Source organism: Eleutherodactylus coqui, chromosome 1, assembly GCF_035609145.1.
Source record: "Eleutherodactylus coqui strain aEleCoq1 chromosome 1, aEleCoq1.hap1, whole genome shotgun sequence".
NCBI lineage: Eukaryota > Metazoa > Chordata > Amphibia > Anura > Eleutherodactylidae > Eleutherodactylus > Eleutherodactylus coqui.
In genome coordinates this window covers 392,681,754-392,702,814 of record NC_089837.1, presented here as the reverse complement: position 1 = coordinate 392,702,814, position 21,061 = coordinate 392,681,754, and the positions used below count along the sequence as shown (strand labels likewise).

The 21,061-nt window shown below is 44.9% G+C and overlaps 1 protein-coding gene across 1 annotated transcript in view; it reads left to right on the top strand.

Annotated features, from left to right (window-relative positions):
* Nucleotides 1-21,061, top strand: part of MYO16 (myosin XVI) — a 339,522-nt gene that overhangs the window by 136,472 nt on the left and 181,989 nt on the right. Inside the window, exons 12-13 of the mRNA XM_066579909.1 lie at nt 14,196-14,261; nt 15,368-15,495. Of these exons, the coding sequence (XP_066436006.1) occupies nt 14,196-14,261; nt 15,368-15,495 (194 nt within the window). The remainder of the gene's footprint in view (nt 1-14,195; nt 14,262-15,367; nt 15,496-21,061) is intronic.

Below are 21,061 nucleotides of genomic sequence, written 5' to 3'. Positions count from 1 at the left end.
GTGTCCGTGGTTATATGCACCTTAACAGTAACCGCGTTGGTGGTAATGTGGTGGTGACTGCGGACCTAGTACCACGGTTGTATTTTGTTGGTTTTCGGAATGTGGCCAGGATTAAGTGGGCCGTGGCGGGGGGATGGTGGGGGGGCTCTCTTGTAGTGTCGGTAAAGGTGAAATTCTTGGACTGCCGCCAGACGAACCAATGCAAAGGCATTTGCCAACAATGTTTTCCCTGTTGGAGGAGGAGGGGGATGTTTTTGAGGCACTACGTGTCCTCTCCACGTGTCCGTGGTTATATGCACCTTAACAGTAACCGCGTTGGTGGTAATGTGGTGGTGACTGCGGACCTAGTACCACGGTTGTATTTTGTTGGTTTTCGGAATGTGGCCAGGATTAAGTGGGCCGTGGCGGGGGGATGGTGGGGGGGCTCTCTTGTAGTGTCGGTAAAGGTGAAATTCTTGGACTGCCGCCAGACGAACCAATGCAAAGGCATTTGCCAACAATGTTTTCCCTGTTGGAGGAGGAGGGGGATGTTTTTGAGGCACTACGTGTCCTCTCCACGTGTCCGTTCCATGTAAGCAATAGTAGCACTCAAGACAGGCCCCAGTAACAATTCTGAAGCAGCAGTATAGCGGGAGCGCAGTCTTCGTTCCATGTAAGCAATAGTAGCACTCAAGACAGGCCCCAGTAACAATTCTGAAGCAGCAGTATAGCGGGAGCGCAGTCTTCGTTCCATGTAAGCAATAGTAGCACTCAAGACAGGCCCCAGTAACAATTCTGAAGCAGCAGTATAGCGGGAGCGCAGTCTTCGTTCCATGTAAGCAATAGTAGCACTCAAGACAGGCCCCAGTAACAATTCTGAAGCAGCAGTATAGCGGGAGCGCAGTCTTCGTTCCATGTAAGCAATAGTAGCACTCAAGACAGGCCCCAGTAACAATTCTGAAGCAGCAGTATAGCGGGAGCGCAGTCTTCGTTCCATGTAAGCAATAGTAGCACTCAAGACAGGCCCCAGTAACAATTCTGAAGCAGCAGTATAGCGGGAGCGCAGTCTTCGTTCCATGTAAGCAATAGTAGCACTCAAGACAGGCCCCAGTAACAATTCTGAAGCAGCAGTATAGCGGGAGCGCAGTCTTCGTTCCATTTCAGTAGCCTTAGTATAGCCAAGGCACAAGTGACATTTATGTAGCTAAACTGTAGGCCAACCCCACACACCTTTCTGTACCATGAGTGCAGGCGAAGAACATAGAAATTACTATGATTACACTGTAGGTGAGGGCCCCAAAAAATTGGTGTACCAACAGTACTAATGTACCTCAGTAAAAATTGGCCATGCCCAACCAAGATGGCAGGTGAATCGCTTTGGTTAATGTGGCTTAAGTGGTAACTAGGCCTGGAGGCAGCCCAGTGTAACGAAAAATTGGTTCAAGTTAAAGTTCCAACGCTTTTAAGCTAATTGAAACTTATAAAAATTGTTCTGAAAAATTATTTGAGTGAGCCTTGTGGCCCTAAGAAAAATTGCCCGTTCAGCGTGATTACGTGAGGTTTCAGGAGGAGGAGCAGGAGGAGGAGGAGGAGGAATATTAGACACAGATTGATGAAGCACAAATGTCCCCGTTTTGGATGGTGAGAGAGAACGTAGCTTCCATCCGCGGGTGCAGCCTACGTATTGCTTACGTATCGCTGCTGTCCGCTGGTGGAGAACAGAAGTCTGGCGAAATCCAGCCTTTGTTCATCTTGATGAGTGTTAGCCTGTCGGCACTGTCGGTTGACAAGCGGCTACGCTTATCGGTGATGATTCCCCCAGCCGCACTAAACACCCTCTCCGACAACACGCTAGCCGCAGGACAAGCAAGCACCTCAAGGGCATACAGGGCTAGTTCAGGCCACGTGTCCAGCTTCGACACCCAGTAGTTGTAGGGGGCAGAGGCGTCACCAAGGATGGTCGTGCGATCCGCTACGTACTCCCTCACCATCCTTTTGCAGTGCTCCCGCCGACTCAGCCGTGACTGGGGAGCGGTGACACAGTCTTGGTGGGGAGCCATAAAGCTGGCCAGGCCCTTAAAGACTGTTGCACTGCCTGGGATGTACATGCTGCTCGATCTACGCACATCCCCTGCAACATGGCCCTCGGAACTGCGCCTTCTGCCACTAGCGCTGTCGGCTGGGAATTTTACCATCAGCTTGTCCGCAAGGGTCCTGTGGTATAGCAACACTCTCGAACCCCTTTCCTCTTCGGGAATCAGAGTGGGCAGGTTCTCCTTATACCGTGGATCGAGCAGTGTGTACACCCAGTAATCCGTAGTGGCCAGAATGCGTGCAACGCGAGGGTCACGAGAAAGGCATCCTAACATGAAGTCAGCCATGTGTGCCAGGGTACCTGTACGCAACACATGGCTGTCTTCACTAGGAAGATCACTTTCAGGATCCTCCTCCTCCTCCTCCTCCTCAGGCCATACACGCTGAAAGGATGACAGGCAATCAGCCGGTGTACCGTCAGCAGCGGGCCAAGCTGTCTCTTCCCCCTCCTCCTCATCCTCCTCATGCTCCTCCTCCTCCTCCTGTACGCGCTGAGAAATAGACAGGAGGGTGCCCTGACTATCCAGCGGCATACTGTCTTCCCCCGCCCCCGTTTCCGAGCGCAAAGCAGCTGCCTTTATGGTTTGCAGGGAATTTCTCAAGATGCATAGCAGAGGAATGGTGACGCTAATGATTGTAGCATCGCCGCTCACCACCTGGGTAGACTCCTCAAAATTACCAAGGACATGGCAGATGTCTGCCAACCAGGCCCACTCTTCTGAAAGGAATTGAGGAGGCTGACTCCCACTGCGCCGCCCATGTTGGAGTTGGTATTCGACTATAGCTCTACGCTGTTCATAGAGCCTGGCCAACATGTGGAGCGTAGAGTTCCACCGTGTGGGCACGTCGCACAGCAGTCGGTGCACTGGCAGCTTAAAGTGATGTTGCAGGGTGCGCAGGGTGGCAGCGTCCGTGTGGGACTTGCGGAAATGTGCGCAGAGCCGGCGCGCCTTTACGAGCAGGTCTGACAAGCGTGGGTAGCTTTTCAGAAACCGCTGAACCACCAAATTAAAGACGTGGGCCAGGCATGGCACGTGCGTGAGGCTGCCGAGCTGCAGAGCCGCCACCAGGTTACGGCCGTTGTCACACACGACCATGCCCGGTTGGAGGCTCAGCGGCGCAAGCCAGCGGTCGGTCTGCTGTGTCAGACCCTGCAGCAGTTCGTGGGCCGTGTGCCTCTTATCGCCTAAGCTGAGTAGTTTCAGCACGGCCTGCTGACGCTTGCCCACCGCTGTGCTGCCACACCGCGCGACACCGACTGCTGGCGACATGCTGCTGCTAACACATCTTGATTGTGAGACAGAGGAGGAGGAGGAGGAGGAGGGTGCTTTAGTGGAGGAAGCATACACCTCCGCAGATACCAGCACCGAGCTGGGGCCCGCAATTCTGGGGGTGGGTAGGACGTGAGCGGTCCCAGGCTCTGACTCTGTCCCAGCCTCCACTAAATTCACCCAATGTGCCGTCAGGGAGATGTAGTGGCCCTGCCCGCCTGTGCTTGTCCACGTGTCTGTAGTTAAGTGGACCGTGGCAGTAACCGCGTTGGTGAGGGCGCGCACAATGTTGCGGGAGACGTGGTCGTGCAGGGCTGGGACGGCACATCGGGAAAAGTAGTGGCGACTGGGAACTGAGTAGCGCGGGGCCGCCGCCTCCATGATACTTTTGAAGGACTCCGTTTCCACAACCCTATACGGCAGCATCTCAAGGCTGATGAATTTTGCGATGCGGACGGTTAACGTTTGAGCGTGCGGGTGCGTGGCGGCGTACTTGCGCTTGCGCTCGAACACTTGCGCAAGCGACGGCTGAACGGTGCGCTGAACTACACTGCTGGATGGGGCCGAGGACAGCGGAGATGAGGGTGTGGGTGCAGGCCATGAGGCGGTAGTGCCTGTGTCCTGAGAGGGGGGTTGCATCTCAGTGGCAGGTTGGGGCACAGGGGGAGAGGCAGGGGTGCAAACCGGAGGCGGTGAACGGCCTTTGTCCCACCTTGCGGGGTGCTTGGCCATCATATGTCTGCGCATGGTGGTGGTGGTGAGGCTGTTGGTGTTGGCTCCCCGGCTGAGCTTTGCGCGACAAAGGTTGCACACCACTGTTCGTCGGTCGTCAGGCGTCTCTGTGAAAAACTGCCAGACCTTAGAGCACCTCGGCCTCCGCAGGGTGGCATGGCGCGAGGGGGCGCTTTGGGAAACACTTGGTGGATTATTCGGTCTGGCCCTGCCTCTACCCCTGGCCCTGGCCACCGCACTGCCTCTTGCAACCTGCCCTGCTGATGCCCTTGACTCCCCCTCTGAAGACCTGTCCTCCTGAGTAAGCGTTGCACACCAGGTGGGGTCAGTCACCTCATCGTCCTGCTGCTCTTCCTCCGAATCCTCTGTGCGCTGCTCCCTGGGACGTACTGCCCTTACTACTACCTCACTGCAAGACAACTGTGTCTGATCGTCATCGTCCTCCTCACCCACAGAAAGTTGTTGAGACAGTTGGCGGAAGTCCCCAGCCTCTTCCCCCCGACCCCGGGAACTTTCGAATGGTTGGGCATCAGTGACGATAAACTCCTCTGGTGGGAGAGGAACCGCTGCTGCCCAATCTAAGCAGGGGCCCGAGAACAGTTCCTGGGAGTGTTCCCGCTCCTGAGCAGGTGTCATTGTAGTGGAGTGAGGAGGCTGGGAGGAAGGAGGAGCAGCAGACAGAGGATTCGGATTGGCAGCAGTGGACGGCGCAGAACTGCGGGTAGACGATAGGTTGCTCGAAGCACTTTCTGCCATCCAGGACAGGACCTGCTCACACTGCTCATTTTCTAATAACCGTCTCCCGCGTGGACCCATTAATTGGGCGATGAATGTGGGGACGCCAGAAACGTGCCTCTCTCCTAATCGCGCAGCAGACAGCTGCGACACACCTGGATCAGGAGCTTGGCCTGTGCCCACACCCTCACTTGGCCCTCCGCGTCCTCGGCCACGTCCACGTCCACGTCCTCTAGGCTTACCCCTACCCCTCAGCATGCTGTATTACCAGTGATTAGATTTCCCAGGCAGGAAATAAATTGGCGCAAGACTGCAGGCCAAATATAATTTTTGCCCTTTTTGGAAAACGAAAGGCCCCACTGCCTCTAGTGAATGAATTATCTAAGTTTAATAACTGTGCTGTGTCCCTGCTTATGTGTCACAGAACGTGAGGGTAGCAGAGTTATTAACTGTGGCAGAGCAGGTATTTTTTTTTCCCAATTAAGGAAAGCAAATGGCGAAGCCAGCAGTAAAGCGTAGCTGGGTGCGTATGATTTAGCAATGTTTTTCACGCAGCTCACACGTCTCCACAGGCGTAAGGACGGACACAGGCTGGACAAATAGATTTCTTTTCAGTTTTTTCCCACCAACAGGCAGCACTGCGTATATTCAATGAACCTGAGAAGTTTAATAACTGTGCTGTGTCCCTGCTTATGTGTCACAGAACGTGAGGGTAGCAGAGTTATTATAACTCTTGGAGAGCAGGTATTTTTTTTTCCCAATTAAGGAAAGCAAATGGCGAAGCCAGCAGTAAAGCGTAGCTGGGTGCGTATGATTTAGCAATGTTTTTCACGCAGCTCACACGTCTCCACAGGCGTAAGGACGGACACAGGCTGGACAAATAGATTTCTTTTCAGTTTTTTCCCACCAACAGGCAGCACTGCGTATATTCAATGAACCTGAGAAGTTTAATAACTGTGCTGTGTCCCTGCTTATGTGTCACAGAACGTGAGGGTAGCAGAGTTATTATAACTCTTGGAGAGCAGGTATTTTTTTTTCCCAATTAAGGAAAGCAAATGGCGAAGCCAGCAGTAAAGCGTAGCTGGGTGCGTATGATTTAGCAATGTTTTTCACGCAGCTCACACGTCTCCACAGGCGTAAGGACGGACACAGGCTGGACAAATAGATTTCTTTTCAGTTTTTTCCCACCAACAGGCAGCACTGCGTATATTCAATGAACCTGAGAAGTTTAATAACTGTGCTGTGTCCCTGCTTATGTGTCACAGAACGTGAGGGTAGCAGAGTTATTATAACTCTTGGAGAGCAGGTATTTTTTTTCCCAATTAAGGAAAGCAAATGGCGAAGCCGGCAGTAAAGCGTAGCTGGCTGCGTATGATTTAGCAATGTTTTTCACGCAGCTCACACGTGTCCACCGCCCTTAGGACGGACACAGGCTGGACAAATAGATTTCTTTTCAGTTTTTTCCCACCAACAGGCAGCACTGCGTATATTCAATGAACCTGAGAAGTTTAATAACTGCGCTGTGTCCCTGCTTATGTGTCACAGAACGTGAGGGTAGCAGAGTTATTAACTGTGGCAGAGCAGGTATTTTTTTTCCCAATTAAGGAAAGCAAATGGCGAACCCAGCAGTAAAGCGTAGCTGGCTGCGTATGATTTAGCAATGTTTTTCACGCAGCTCACACGTCTCCACAGGCGTAAGGACGGACACAGGCTGGACAAATAGATTTCTTTTCAGTTTTTTCCCACCAACAGGCAGCACTGCGTATATTCAATGAACCTGAGAAGTTTAATAACTGCGCTGTGTCCCTGCTTATGTGTCACAGAACGTGAGGGTAGCAGAGTTATTATAACTCTTGGAGAGCAGGTATTTTTTTTCCCAATTAAGGAAAGCAAATGGCGAAGCCGGCAGTAAAGCGTAGCTGGCTGCGTATGATTTAGCAATGTTTTTCACGCAGCTCACACGTGTCCACCGCCCGTAAGGACGGACACAGGCTGGACAAATAGATTTCTTTTCAGTTTTTTCCCACCAACAGGCAGCACTGCGTATATTCAATGAACCTGAGAAGTTTAATAACTGCGCTGTGTCCCTGCTTATGTGTCACAGAACGTGAGGGTAGCAGAGTTATTAACTGTGGCAGAGCAGGTATTTTTTTTCCCAATTAAGGAAAGCAAATGGCGAACCCAGCAGTAAAGCGTAGCTGGCTGCGTATGATTTAGCAATGTTTTTCACGCAGCTCACACGTCTCCACAGGCGTAAGGACGGACACAGGCTGGACAAATAGATTTCTTTTCAGTTTTTTCCCACCAACAGGCAGCACTGCGTATATTCAATGAACCTGAGAAGTTTAATAACTGCGCTGTGTCCCTGCTTATGTGTCACAGAACGTGAGGGTAGCAGAGTTATTAACTGTGGCAGAGCAGGTATTTTTTTTCCCAATTAAGGAAAGCAAATGGCGAAGCCAGCAGTAAAGCGTAGCTGGGTGCGTATGATTTAGCAATGTTTTTCACGCAGCTCACACGTCTCCACCGCCCGTAAGGACGGACACAGGCTGGACAAATAGATTTCTTTTCAGTTTTTTCCCACCAACAGGCAGCACTGCGTATATTCTATGAATAATAACTGTGTTGTGGCCCTGCCTATACAATTCTTTCCCTGCAGTATCAATGGAGGGTGGAATGCTCTGCAGAGGCGATTTTGAGAAGCCCAAAAAAAATGCAGCACAGCCAACAGCAGCCTGGACAGTACTGCACACGGATAAATATGGCCCTAGAAAGGACCGTTGAGGTTCTTGAAGGCTACACTCACTCCTAACACTCTCCCTGCCTATGCAGCACTTCTGTCCCTAATGCCAGGTGCAACGGTCTGCAGAGGCGATTTTGAGAAAAAAAAAAAAATCCCACTGCTAACAGCAGCCAACACACAGCTATCAGTGGCCCTAATAAGGACCTTTGGGGGGTCTTGAAGCCTACACTAACTACCAATTCTTTCCCTACAGCAGCTCCGGTATAAACAGCACTGTCCCTCATCTAACTCACACCGCATCTGAGGCGAGCCGCGGGAGGGGCCGACTTTTATATTAGGCGAACACCTGATCTCGCCAGCCACTCACAGCAGGGGGGTGGTATAGGGCTTAAACGTTGCAGGGGGAAGTTGTAATGCCTTCCCTGTCTTTCAATTGGCCAGAAAAGCGCGCTAACGTCTCAGGGAAGGAAGTGAAAGTAACCAGAACACCGCATGGTGTTCGTCACGAATAACGAACATCCCGAACACCCTAATATTCGCACGAATATCAAGCTCGGACGAACGCGTTCGCTCATCTCTAAACACTACACTATCTACATAATAGACGGAAATTGAAAACTTTAAATAACTAAAGTAAGGTTTCCATATTTGTAAAAGGCTCGGTTACCTTAAAAAACAAGATTTTTTTACCTCCTCTAAAATGCTTGCGATTCTGTCTCTGATATGTCTTATATTCTTCTATTTCAAACTAAGGCATTTGAAAACACTAATATCCATCTGTCTGTCTATCTACAGTTGCAATCAAACTTATTCAACCCATATTGTAAATTACGTTTATTTGCAAAATGTACAAACTTTCAGCTTAATAATTAAAAAATGTCACGTCTGATGAATACTGCAGTCTCAGAATTATTAAACCCCTTTATGACAAGTGACTTTAGTACTTAGTAAAGCATCCTTTTGCTGTTATGAGCTGTTTCAAATGGGATGCGTAGCCAGACACCAGCTTCTGACAGCGTTACTTAGGAATCTAGTCCATTCTTCATGATCAATGGCCTCCAGTTCAATAATGTTTTGAGGTTTTCTTCTATGGGGTTCAAGTCAGGTGACTGTGGAAACCACTCCAGAATCTTCCAAGACTTTTTATGAAATCAAGCCTTTGTGGATTTTAAGATATGCTTGGAACTGTTCTGTTGGAAGGTCCAATAATGCCCAAGTTTCAGCTTTCTCACAGAAGGCATGACATTTTCACCTAGGATTTCATGACATTTGATTGAATCCATCTTGCTCTCCACTTGCTGCAGGTTTCCAGTGCTAGAGAAGACACCCCCAGGGCGACTCTGCAAACTGCCATGCTTCACTGTAGGGTGCTCTGTCCAGCATATGCTTCATTCTCCCTCCTTCAGACGTACCGCAGGTCCATAAGTGCAAGAAGTTCCAGTTTTGTTTAATTGCTCTACAGAACAGAATCCCCAAATTTCTGTGGTTTATTAATATTGTTGTGGTCAGTAGAAGTGTACTTCTTGCAGTTGGAGCATGACGATCTTCAGCATTTAGTATGTACCTTACTGTGCAAAAGGAAGCCTCAATGCCTGCTGCCACCAAATCTTGGTGCAGGACTTTTGCAGTCACTCAAGGGTTTTCCTCAGGAATCAGCTGGTCAGTAATAGATTCCTCTTTCTGCCATGCTCAAGTAGCGTAGCCAGTGTTCCTTTAACATTGAACTGGCAAATTATTCTTCCAACCATATCTCTAGGAGCATTCAATGCCTTTGCTATCCTTATGTATCCCTTACCTTGTTTGTGAAAGACAAAGATCTCTTCTCTTAACTTTCTGGACAAGTCTCTTGACTTATCCACATTTCTAACATGCAATCAAGTGTCACAGTCAACAAAGCCTGAGTCAGTCCACATATTTGATGTGTTTTATCTCAAGCACACCTGATGCAACTAATGAAGCCCTTGATTAGTTGCATCAGGTGTGCCTGAAACAACACCTGATTTACAAATGTCTGCTCTTGTGAGGGATTCTGTTCAGGGTGTTGAATAGTTCTCTAAGATTGCAATAGTCATTAAAATGACACTACCACCACGAAAGAGCACCATTAACAAAGCTTTGGTACTCTTAAGGGAGGTGACAGGGAGCTGGAGTGTGTAATTTGTATATTCACCTACTCTCTGGGTCCCAAGGTGTCCTCTCTTTAAATTGTTCTTGTTTTATTCATTTTTGCAAACATCTAGAAGGTTTCAAATTTGGCAAATACACCTAATTTGCAATGTGAGGGGGATAATTTTGATTGCAACTCTATCTATCCATCCATCCATTCTCTTACATTACAAATATATAATTAGTAATGTGGTTATTTTTCACGACAAATTCATTCATAATGAAGTGTTCTTGTGTGTCATTGGAAAACAAATCCAAATCATGACATTTGATGTGAAGATACCGTTGTGTGTTAACACTTCCAAATTGTTGGCATCTGTCTAGGGGACATGATCCACAAGTCTGGTGTTTTTTTTTTCAAATCCCTCCATGAGTTATCCTTCCTTGACAGCTATATTCTTCCAGTCTTTTTGTCTGGCATGGTCTTTATAGAGTCATGAACTTTCATGTTTATTGTGTTGACAGTGCCCTATAGATGTCTCTGTGCAGCTTTTTGTACTTTGTGACATATTGCATGTCTTTGTTCGGATGCTCAGCTCTGGTAAGGTTCGAGAACTTAAAGCCTAGTCTTCATGCATAAACATTATTCCTCAGTCTAGAATAATAGAAGACTAATTATTTGAACCCTTGTCAGGTTCAAGAGAAGACATGGTTACTTATCTTTAATTATTGCAGATTGTGTTTTTTTTCTTGACATAGTGCTCCAAATACATCTCAAAGTTTTATATTGGCCTGCTAAGTTTAGCATTGATCTCTTCCAAGTGAGCAAATAATCAAGACTACAGGCAACACATTTCTAATTACATCTTGGAATGACATTTAAGCAATAACTTCTTTATGACATCATTATCTAGATGTCTCTCATTAGACGTTAATCATTTTATATTATTTATGAAGACGTGCTCACTGTGTAATAAGAGTCCACATTACTGCTGTGTTTAACCCTTCCAGTTATAAAGAGCTATACGCAGTACTGAACATATTGAATGCATTGTCCAAGAGTTTGAAAATAAAAAAAAAACAGCAAATATTCTAAAATAATAAAACAACTAGTAAGTATTCTTCATTTTGGGGGATCCAGTATACATACTATGGTTGCCCCTCACCAGTTTGTGCATACAAGCTTCCAGTGATGACATGCTGTACTGGCATGCGACCTCTGCAGATAATCAATAGCCTCGGTGGTCTCATGCCATACCTACTAACATCGCCATTGATTGCTCAACAACGGTGATATCAGTAAGTACACCTTGTGACTGCTGACAGTGTGTAAAGAAAGACAGGTGGGGGATTATCACAGCATCTGCACTAGATTTACAGAGACTGAAGAAGTAAATAATGGTTGATTTGTTAACTAATAGGCAACATTTGCTGCTTCTCTTTTTAACTCATGGACAGTCTCATTTCAATTTGGTGATTACCATGCTTTATCATTAATTCAGTTATTGGATTAAATTAACTGTTTGAAGACATTTGGGTTTATTTCCTATTAGATATGGGACACTTTTCTAGCAGAAATTATGCCAGAAAATTGTCTAATATGCTTTGCACCACATTTACTATGTGTTTTTAGTTAAGATTGGACATTTTTTCTACCCGTCTGAAAAAGGGGCCTGGCTTAACCCTTTCCAATCCACTGTCTGACATTCTGATTGAAGGCTGTACAGCTCCGATGTCATAAGACGTCCGGCAGGGTATTCTTACTGTATATTACTGGCCGCTCTGTTGTCAGGGGCCTCTCCAACATGTCCCATACCACAGTACTGGCTCTAGCCAGCAGACAGCGCCATTGTATAATGGCAGAAAGAGAAAGCCCCCTAGGAAGCCCTGAATCCCAAACTGGATTGCAAAGGGTTAAATTGCACCACATTGCCACAAATTTTGGCAACTTTTCAGCATAAACTAAGCCAACTAATAGGTTGTCTAAGCTTAGACTAGATAGTCTTAAAATTCAACAGATCATATCATTCAGCGGAGCCACTATGATAAATCTGGTGCACTTTAAGACTGTCTACTATTTAGACAGTATTAGTAGATAATCCCTATTGAATATAGCCACTAATTGTCACTTGTGAGTGTAAACTAGTTGCTGTGATGTCTACCATACACAGCAAACAGAGAAAAGGAGACCCTACATTGCTATTTCTGCAGAACATCCACACAAGCAGCCTCAGCATGGATGACATTATATAATAGTACTAAGCAGTATAGCTATTAATCCAGCATTGACATGAAGTATAAACCTTACTGGAGGCTTCAATAGCAGTTCCTCTATGCTGCAGAGGTATTGTTACATCCCCCTTATTTGCATATTACCTAGAGGAGCATGGATAGCCTTATAAGACTCCACACTTATCTTCTTGCAGTTCTCCTTAAGGAGTGATGTTACCCCTCCCAACACAGGCCTCTCACTAGCCAAGCCAGGATCCTACTGCACACTGATGAGGGGCAAAAACCCTGAAACAGCTGTCTGTGTATGGATTCTGGCTTGGTTTTCAATTCCCAATCATTGTTCTACAGACCTGTCTAAAGGGTCAGGCATTGATTTGAAGGAATGCTAACATCCAATGGGTGGGGCCGCAGAGTTATTGTTCCATCTCCCTTATTTATTTCTGTTACTGTCACACTATGGCTACTTCCTCCACCCTTCTTTATAATTTTCTATTAGCAACATGTAACCTGATCCCTCAGTGGGCTGGTTATCCACCTTGTTTATGAAGATAGATTTTAGTAAGGAATTGAGAGTGAATGATAAATACAGAAGACATGGATAAGGAGATATAGTATAAAGTCAAGTTATTAAGATATCTAACCAAGGTTCTTATATTCACTTGTACTATTGATTATGCAAGTATTGTTGAAAGTACGGCTCTTTTTTAAATTTTCAGTTATTTGCTTTTCATTCCTTTCTGCATTTCTTACCTTGTGTAAACCCTTGTTTGGCAAATGAACTGAAATGCAGTAGAAATGCTTGTTTGACTAAGAGTAATAACATATAACAATGTAACATTGAAGATCAGAATGACAGATATTGTTATTATAATCTCTATTCCTTTTCATCTGCATAAAATATACAAGCTTTGTTTTAATGGTTTCCATTTGTCAAACAGCATTCTATTTTTACAGCTGTACAGTATGAAGGGAAGCAGTGTATGGCTGACAGTACTTAATGATTGATGCGAACTGACAATTGTGAAGAAGTAATATAACAAAATATGTCACAATGCAAGTTTTATTCCTCCCAACTGAGACATGATTTTCTCCAACTGTTACTAAAGATATAATTCTGGCAGCTATATGAGCTATTCTGCTTCAGCTTTGATTCTTATAACAGTTGGCAGGGAGGCAAGTTTTGTACAACCACAAGCTAATTTCTGTACATGAATAAAGGATAAGAAGAATTTTTTTGGCCATTCGAAAAGTAAAACTAATGCAATTCAGTTAATCAAGGCTCAATTCATCAAAACAGGTTCCCCAAAAATTTCCAAGCAAACATCATTGCTATTCACTGACCTGACTTGTATCTTATAAAGTTGTTGAACATTCCGGAACTAAAATTAAAGTACCGAAATGTGTGAAAATAACAAAGTTTTTGCTAAAGGAATCTGAGCAATAGCACATTAAGCAAATGGTACTTAGGCGGTAATATGAGGTTCGCTTTGGCCTAACGTGCATTTTGATCAATATAGAGTCAGGACCAGAAGAAGCACTGGACAACTCTAGCACCAAAAGGATCAAATGGTTGATTTTGTTGTTGTCCTGAAAGCAAACCCTTGAGAGTGTCTGACAACAACATACGCCTTAGATCAATAGATAAATAATATAGAATATAACTAGAGATGAGCGAGTATAATCGCTAAGGCACATTACTCGAGCGAGTAGTGCCTTAGCCGAGTATCTCCCCGCTCGTCTCTAAAGATTCGGGGGCCGGTGGGGAGCGGCGGGGGAGAGTGGGGAGGAACGGAGGGGAGATCTCTCTCTCCCTCTCTCCGCTCCCCGCCGCAACTCACCTGTCACCCACGCCAGCCCCCGAATCTTTAGAGACGAGCGGGGAGATACTCGGCTAAGGCACTACTCACTCGAGTAATGTGCCTTAACGAGTATATTCGCTCATCTCTAAATATAACGCTTGATATTGTCTGTTTGGTACATTAGCGCAATTTTGTAAGCATATGTGTGTGACCTGCGCCCTCAAGACATATCTGTGATTGACCATTAAATACTGTGTACTTCATATGTATTAGATCATAGACTCCTATCTGGTATATTCCATTTTGTTAAAGCATCAGTTTCACATGTTTGCTCTTCCATGAACATAATACCCATGAGGAGGGAGTACAGTCACAGATGAAGTCCACATGTCAGTACATGTCATTTTGCAATGGCCCTAAAGTTCGAATTCAGTTGCATCAGATGCTCATTGTCGCATTTTATGTAAATACTGTGTAATGCTTTAATCAAAAATTCTATTTCAGACCTACATTGGAAATATTTTGCTGCTAGTTAATCCATACAAAGACCTCCCAATCTACTCATCACTGGTAAGCGCTCATTGTTATGTTAAGTACACTGCTCAAAAATATTACGAGTATTCTTAAGCATTGCAGTATAACTGCAAGTCACTTAAACTTCAGGAATATCAATCTGTCCAGTAAGGCTGCTAATATATTTTTGCGTTTTCGTCTGCATTATACTGATACAAAGATATGCAAAGGCAGGTACAAAAGTACGAAGAAGTAGTTTACTATATGGAGGACCATTGTACAAGTGCAAGATACTGATGAACCGCCACTCACATGCCTACTACATATTGGGGAGAGTGGCTGCTTAGAAGTATACTAGCATATAGATAAGGCATACAGAAGATGCCAGTCCCACTTATGTGTGTAGTGCACCATGTAGGCTTGCAGCTTATTCATGACATCACATATGACTCAGCCCAGGGAGCTTCCCTGTACCTCAAAAGTGAACCCCACTGGCACTGACACCCCGGGCTCCCACAGCATCTAAGGCCAGACTGCTTACTGTAACATTAATGACAAATACCAATGTAAGTAAAGATTTCAATCTGAAAGTTTTGTTACTTGAGACCCAACTCTGAATTAAGTGTTCTATTTTGTTTCCCATTTGAAGTTTTACGTTTCTGTACATTAATGTATTTTTATTTACATGTTGCTCTCATTTAGTTTCCCCTTACATTTTGGAAATTTTTTCTTTTTTTTACACAATGACTATTAAATAGGAAGAGTGGTTCTTCATACCATTGTCTTTCCTATGCTTGCTGAAAACGTCCCCAACCCATCAACCCAATCTAATGTACAACTGAAAGAAAACGGAACTTTTAGGTGCAATTGCGCCCATTTTGGCAAGATTTCCATGTCCTAGTGATTAAATTAGAAGAAGAATCTTTTTCAAAGGAGGCAAAGGACAATGATGGGGCTGAACTCTTATTAGTGATCCTGAATGACAAATAGGAGTTTGAGAGTGAACTGCTAGAAGATTTCCCAGCTACCTTAGCTACAATTAGAAGAACAGTTCAGTGGGCACAATTGGACTAAATACTTTAGTTACTAAAGCCAAAATGTTTTCTGATGCCTTTTCACTGAGTTATGTCTCTTTTCCTACTTTGATATTCTTCTCATTTTAGGTTACTCAGTTATACCATAATATCTCTGGACGCTTGTGCTCCTCGCTTCCTCCTCACGTATTTGCTTGTTCAGAGAGAGCATACCATATGGTTGTCCAAGAGAGAAAACCTCAGTGCTTTATCTTAAGGTACTGTCTGCTTGGTATTAGCATATTTAATTTGTTTGTGCTGTGAAGAGCACCGTGTGTAACATTGTGCATGTATTATCTCATGACCTTGTAGAGCGCTTGGTTTAGAATGGTAAATGGTGATATAAAAACGTGTTTGCATTGGCTGTATTTAGTTGAATATTCATACCGTAGCCGCTAGCCTAATATTAACCCTTGTGTGGTACCAGTTTCAAAGTGCAGGACTGCAATGAACAAGGTTCGGGTCAAATATACCCCATTGTACCACACAAGGGTTAACTATATAATCCAGCCAAAAAGTCTCATCATGGCCCTATTTTCTTCTTGCTCACCTACAACCTGATAGGGTGAGATCAACTGAGGGACAGAGACATGTGTTCTCCTTATGAATATCATGATTCCCCCTTATTCCATGGCTAGGAGGTCAGAAATAATTGATAACACTGAGACTTTATGCCTCAGAATTAGTTTGTTGTAGGTATTCTATCTAATCTCTTTATGCATAGCCTCTTATGTGCACAGACACTTAAAGGGGTATTCCGGAGACTGGGCAAAACTGTCAAAATTTCTCTAGCGTTTCCACTTATTGCCATTATTTCAAATATTCAACTAAATTGTGAAACTGAACTCCAGTATCTTTTTTTGCAGACCTGCACCACCGTGGCTTTCCAACCCACTTCAGATTTTCACATCATGATTTAAAATGGTCACCGGGTAGTTAAAAAACTAAATCTCCCACAATGCCCCATTGTCAGTTACTGATGAGTGCGCATTAACAACTGTACAAACTGTGCCATCATTACAGAATATGAAGGCACTGAGCAGCCTGACCAGTAAAACTCTGCGGATCGTACAGGTTGTCACCATTGGATACCAATGGAGAACTAAGCTGGGGGGAGACCACAATTCAAAGAATATCTCTACAGCTTTCCTAGACAAGTTATTATTTTGCAAAATCACCTTATGTAGCATATAACTTTCACATTGAATTACCGCAATACCCCTTTAAGGTAAAGGTACCTTTACATGGGTCAACTTTTTGGCCCTTATGCTGTCCCAATGACTATCTCTCATGTGCTTTATCCTTTTCCAATCCACTGTCTGACCTCTGAAGACATTATGATTTAAGGCTGTACAGCTCCAATGTTGGAAGACGCCCATCGGGGCTGTCTTACTGTATATTGCCAGCCTCTCTGCTATGGGAGCCTATTCAATGTGTCACTTCATGCAGTACTGGCTTTAGCCAGCATATAGCGCTGTTGTATAACAACAGAAAAAGAGTAAGCCCCCTAGGAAAACCAGGATACAAATTGGATTAGAAAGGGTTAACATAGGAGTGATAGTTGTTCAGTGAATGGAGGTGGAGTGGGCCAGAGATCTCTTCTTGCCATCTGCCTCCAGTCACGTTAAACAGGCAGTTGTTCAAAGATTAAATGAGTCCTGTTTACACTGAGCAAGACCTCGCCCTGTCTACAAGGTATGACTATCACAGAAACGTCATTCACCCACCGCCGGCTCCGGTCTGCGCATGCGCCGGCTGCCCGGCAAGCCGCACATCAAACAGCCGGAGCCACGGGCGCGGGTGAGTACGCGCTGGTCCCTGCAAGCGCTCGGGTCGGGTCCCGCGGCGAGAATCCTCGCCGCCGGATCCGACCCGCCCATCTGCAGGCGGCCTCAGTTAGGAAAAAGGATAAAAGTAGCTGATTATAAAAAAGGAAAAACAAACATTGGATTGTTTTCACACTAAGATATAAGAATTCACCCACAATTTCAAGACAACTGGCTGGTTGCATTTTAATGTCTTAAAGTTTCTTTCTGAGACAAGCAGTAGCAGGTGTATCAGGCAGCCACTTTTCTCTCTCTGTTATAGCATTGATGGGGACTCCAGCGATCACCTATTGCATGTCTGAGGTCAGCATAGCAGTGATCTAGAATATAAGTTTAGAACAATCTCCAGTTTGTATATTTTCATAACGACTAATAAACTAACAGGTGGTAAGTTCCTCAGAATGCTAGAAGCTCTCCTTCTGCTTCCCCACAAGATGTTGTTCCTTATTCTCCAGAGGGACCTCATACATTTTTATAGATATATTTACAATTCCAAGTGCAATTATTTGAAGCTTTATAGCTTGCTGTTCATGTCTTGCTTTAATACTATGCTACACATATTTACATTTCATTTTATAGTCATGCTGCTTCGCTTTAGGATTTATTTTGGATATTTAGTATTAGTCTGGATATTGTTTACTCAGCTGTGATTGGCATTATCTTTCAGTGTAGAGCAAACAGAAGGCTTATTTTACAAGAACTAGACCGCGTCCACCTGCTTGGTGGAATTCTTCAAGCGGCATTATTCATTCAGTTTATTTGAACCATTTAGAGGTTTAAAACATCTTTCTAATTATCGGATGATGTTCTATCTATGGTGATCATAAATGTTTAAAGGATTGTTTGAATAAAGAATTACACAGTTCCTATCAGAATTCATGGATTGTCCATGTAATGCATGGATGTGTTGAGTAGCTGCTTTGCTAATGGATGGGAAACCCCCATTAATTGACTTAGAGTTCCTTAGGGCCCATACACACAGCTGTATATTGGGGCTGTATGTTGTCTGTGCATTTCATAGAAAGCTCACAGCCCATAATAGTCTAGGAGGCTATTGAGATGTTCAAGTTTCCATATGGACAGATGCTCTGTGTGAAAAAAAAAATCACTGCATGCCCTATTCTCTTGTATTTACATGGACTAGAATAGGACATTTGGTGTGTAGGATCTGTGGAGACCATACAGCGCATTGACACTGAGCTGTGCCCGAGTATCTCTCGTGCAACACACATACAGCTGTGTGAATCTAGTCTTAAATGCATGAATTTCCTACATTTTTTACTAAGAAAAACAGATACTGACAAGTATTCTTATTTTCTAATATGTTTTTATTTTCAGAGTGTAGGTTTCTTTATTTTGCTTTCTGTACAAGAAAATCTTGCTTGAGCCATTGTTAACAGCATTTAGAGATGCTTTACAGCAGGAATCAGGCATCATTCACACAATGGACAGGAGCTGACCCACTCACGTCTATGGGAGAGGGTTCTAGGCATGCTCTGTGACATGTACAGAGGTCATTGTGCAGAGAAGGAGAGTAGTTAAGCTTTGATTATCACCAACCAGGTTGGATCCTGTGATGATACAATGCATTAGGAAAGTCTTCAGACCCTTACACTTTTACATTGTGTTATGTATGTTGTGTCCTTGTGAAAATTAAAAAAACTAATAAAATTAAAAAATCAAGTTTTTCCCCATCAGTCTGCACTCAATACCCCATAGTGATAAAATGAAAATAGAATGTTCAAAATATATATATTTTTTTTAATGAAAAACTAACATTTTTTATTGACATGAGTAGTCAGACCCTTTTAAATGACACTTGAAATTTAGCTCTGGGGACTTCCCATTTGTGACAAAGCCCCAGTTTGTGTTTGTTCTGGTTCTTACCCTTGCCTGAGTTTGATTAATCTGACTTCTGTGCTCCTTGACCTTGGCTCTGTGCTCTGGACTTTATTGTTGCTGACCGGAAACAGAGCCAGAATATAAACTGAAGGTGTCAAGTGTGAAAACCAGGTTTCCCAAGTGCTTCTGCCTTAGATAGCCCAAAGTCAAACTGGAGTGTGGCAAGGTGAATCCACATCTGTCTGCCTGACAGTTTACTTAGGCCATAGATCCCACTGGCTCTGCAAACATCATGCCAAGTCAAGCCGCGCGTGATTCCTCATTCTAGGATTAAGTTTCCCATATCCTGCAGACTGTTGCAATATGTTTGGATGCTCTGGAACCTACACAGTCTTATCAAGCTGCAATTCAAACCCCTATCCATCACAAATAGTCATCTAGCTTTTTAGCCAGCTATCTACTTATCTGACTGCCCAGACTACATCTCTGTTTTCTGCTCCTGCCATTGGACTTCAGCTACCTCTACCATCTTGCTATCACGGAGATCACAAGTCTTGCCGAGGATTTTTAAGCCAGCCCAGTTTCCTCCTGGTCACAGTAGAATTGAATTTATCATCTCCTTGCTGTCCAGTGAAGCTCTAGCATGGGCTACACCATTATGACAGCTCAATACTTCCACAACCTCTAGCCTTCAGATTTAAGGCCTATTTACACTGGACAAATATCGGGAAAATGATGCCCGACACTCGTCCCTATGTCTACTTGCTTCTATGCTGCTGCACAGGAGCGAGTATCGCTGGCTCGCTCAGCAGGGAGGCAGGGCAGGCTGGAGGAGATTTCTCTCCTCGCTTTCCCCCACCCATCTCCATTAACTTTAGCAGTGGCTATTCAGTACTGAACAGCTGCTATTTACACTGAATGATTATCGTTCATCATTTAAGCTGCATGAAATCCTGAAGGATGATTGTTCAGTGTAAACAGCAGATGTTTAGTACTGAATGGCTTCTTGTAAAGTGAATGGAGAGGGGCGGGGGAGAGCGAGGAGAGAAATCTTCTCCAGCCGCCCAGGTCCCCTGCTGGCCACTCTATGAGCGAGCCAGCAATATTCGCTCCTGTGCAACAGCACGGGAGCAAGTACACACAGGGACAAGTGTCAGGCATCGTTTGCCTGACATTCATCCAGTGTAAATGGGCCTTTACCATTCCAGATTGTTTTTGAGGAACCTTGCCAAGTTTTTTCTGTCACCACTGCACTTCTTCATCTCTGCCAAGACACTCTCAGCATCGTCCGTTATGTTATACAGTTCCGCATGCTGGCCACGGAATTAGAAAGGAACACTTGAAGCTCCTCCTGAATCCCACATTTAAGAACCCATGATGGTTGAGAGGGCAAAGCTTACTGCAGATGAGCATTTGAAGAGAAATACACAAAATTTGTGCATGTACTGGGATGGACATAGACATTTTCTCTAATCACGCCCAGTGAATGGGGGGGGGGGGGGAGGCTGCCCTAGATGACACTGAGTCCTCTCTAAGGTTTCTACTTACTGTATCTCTGTCACATGGAGACTCCCACTTTCTATGAAGGCTTACCTTTACTCCGCTGCTACCTAAAACATCATCCACCAATGCTTGGTGGCCAAGTACAGGATACGTACGCTACCCTTGAAGAAGCCCTTGTCCATTACTTCTTTTGACATGAACCTCATGTCGGAAGTTATCAGGTTTGCTACCATCCCTCTGGATTTACAGATTGGAGTCCTGCACAGACAGAAAATTTCTTTGCTGGTCCTCCCCACGTACATAAATTCAGTGTAGTTGGGACTTCCTTGGCTCTGTCAGCATTCTCCAGCCATTGCTTGGCACGCTGGGCAGATTTCACGTACTTATTGCTATACCCCCTGTCTATGCAATGTAATTCCAGCCCTGAGTCCACCAGTTCCCTCTGAGCTTCCCGGTCTCCCTCCTTAATACGTCTTGTATGTAAATGTGTTTAGTAAAAATTAGGCTGAGACACTACCTCCACATCAAGCCTATGATTGTCCCATCGACCTGCTTCCTGCGCATCACCACTCAGAGGTCCAGTATACCCGTTATTATTGCCAGAGACCCAGGG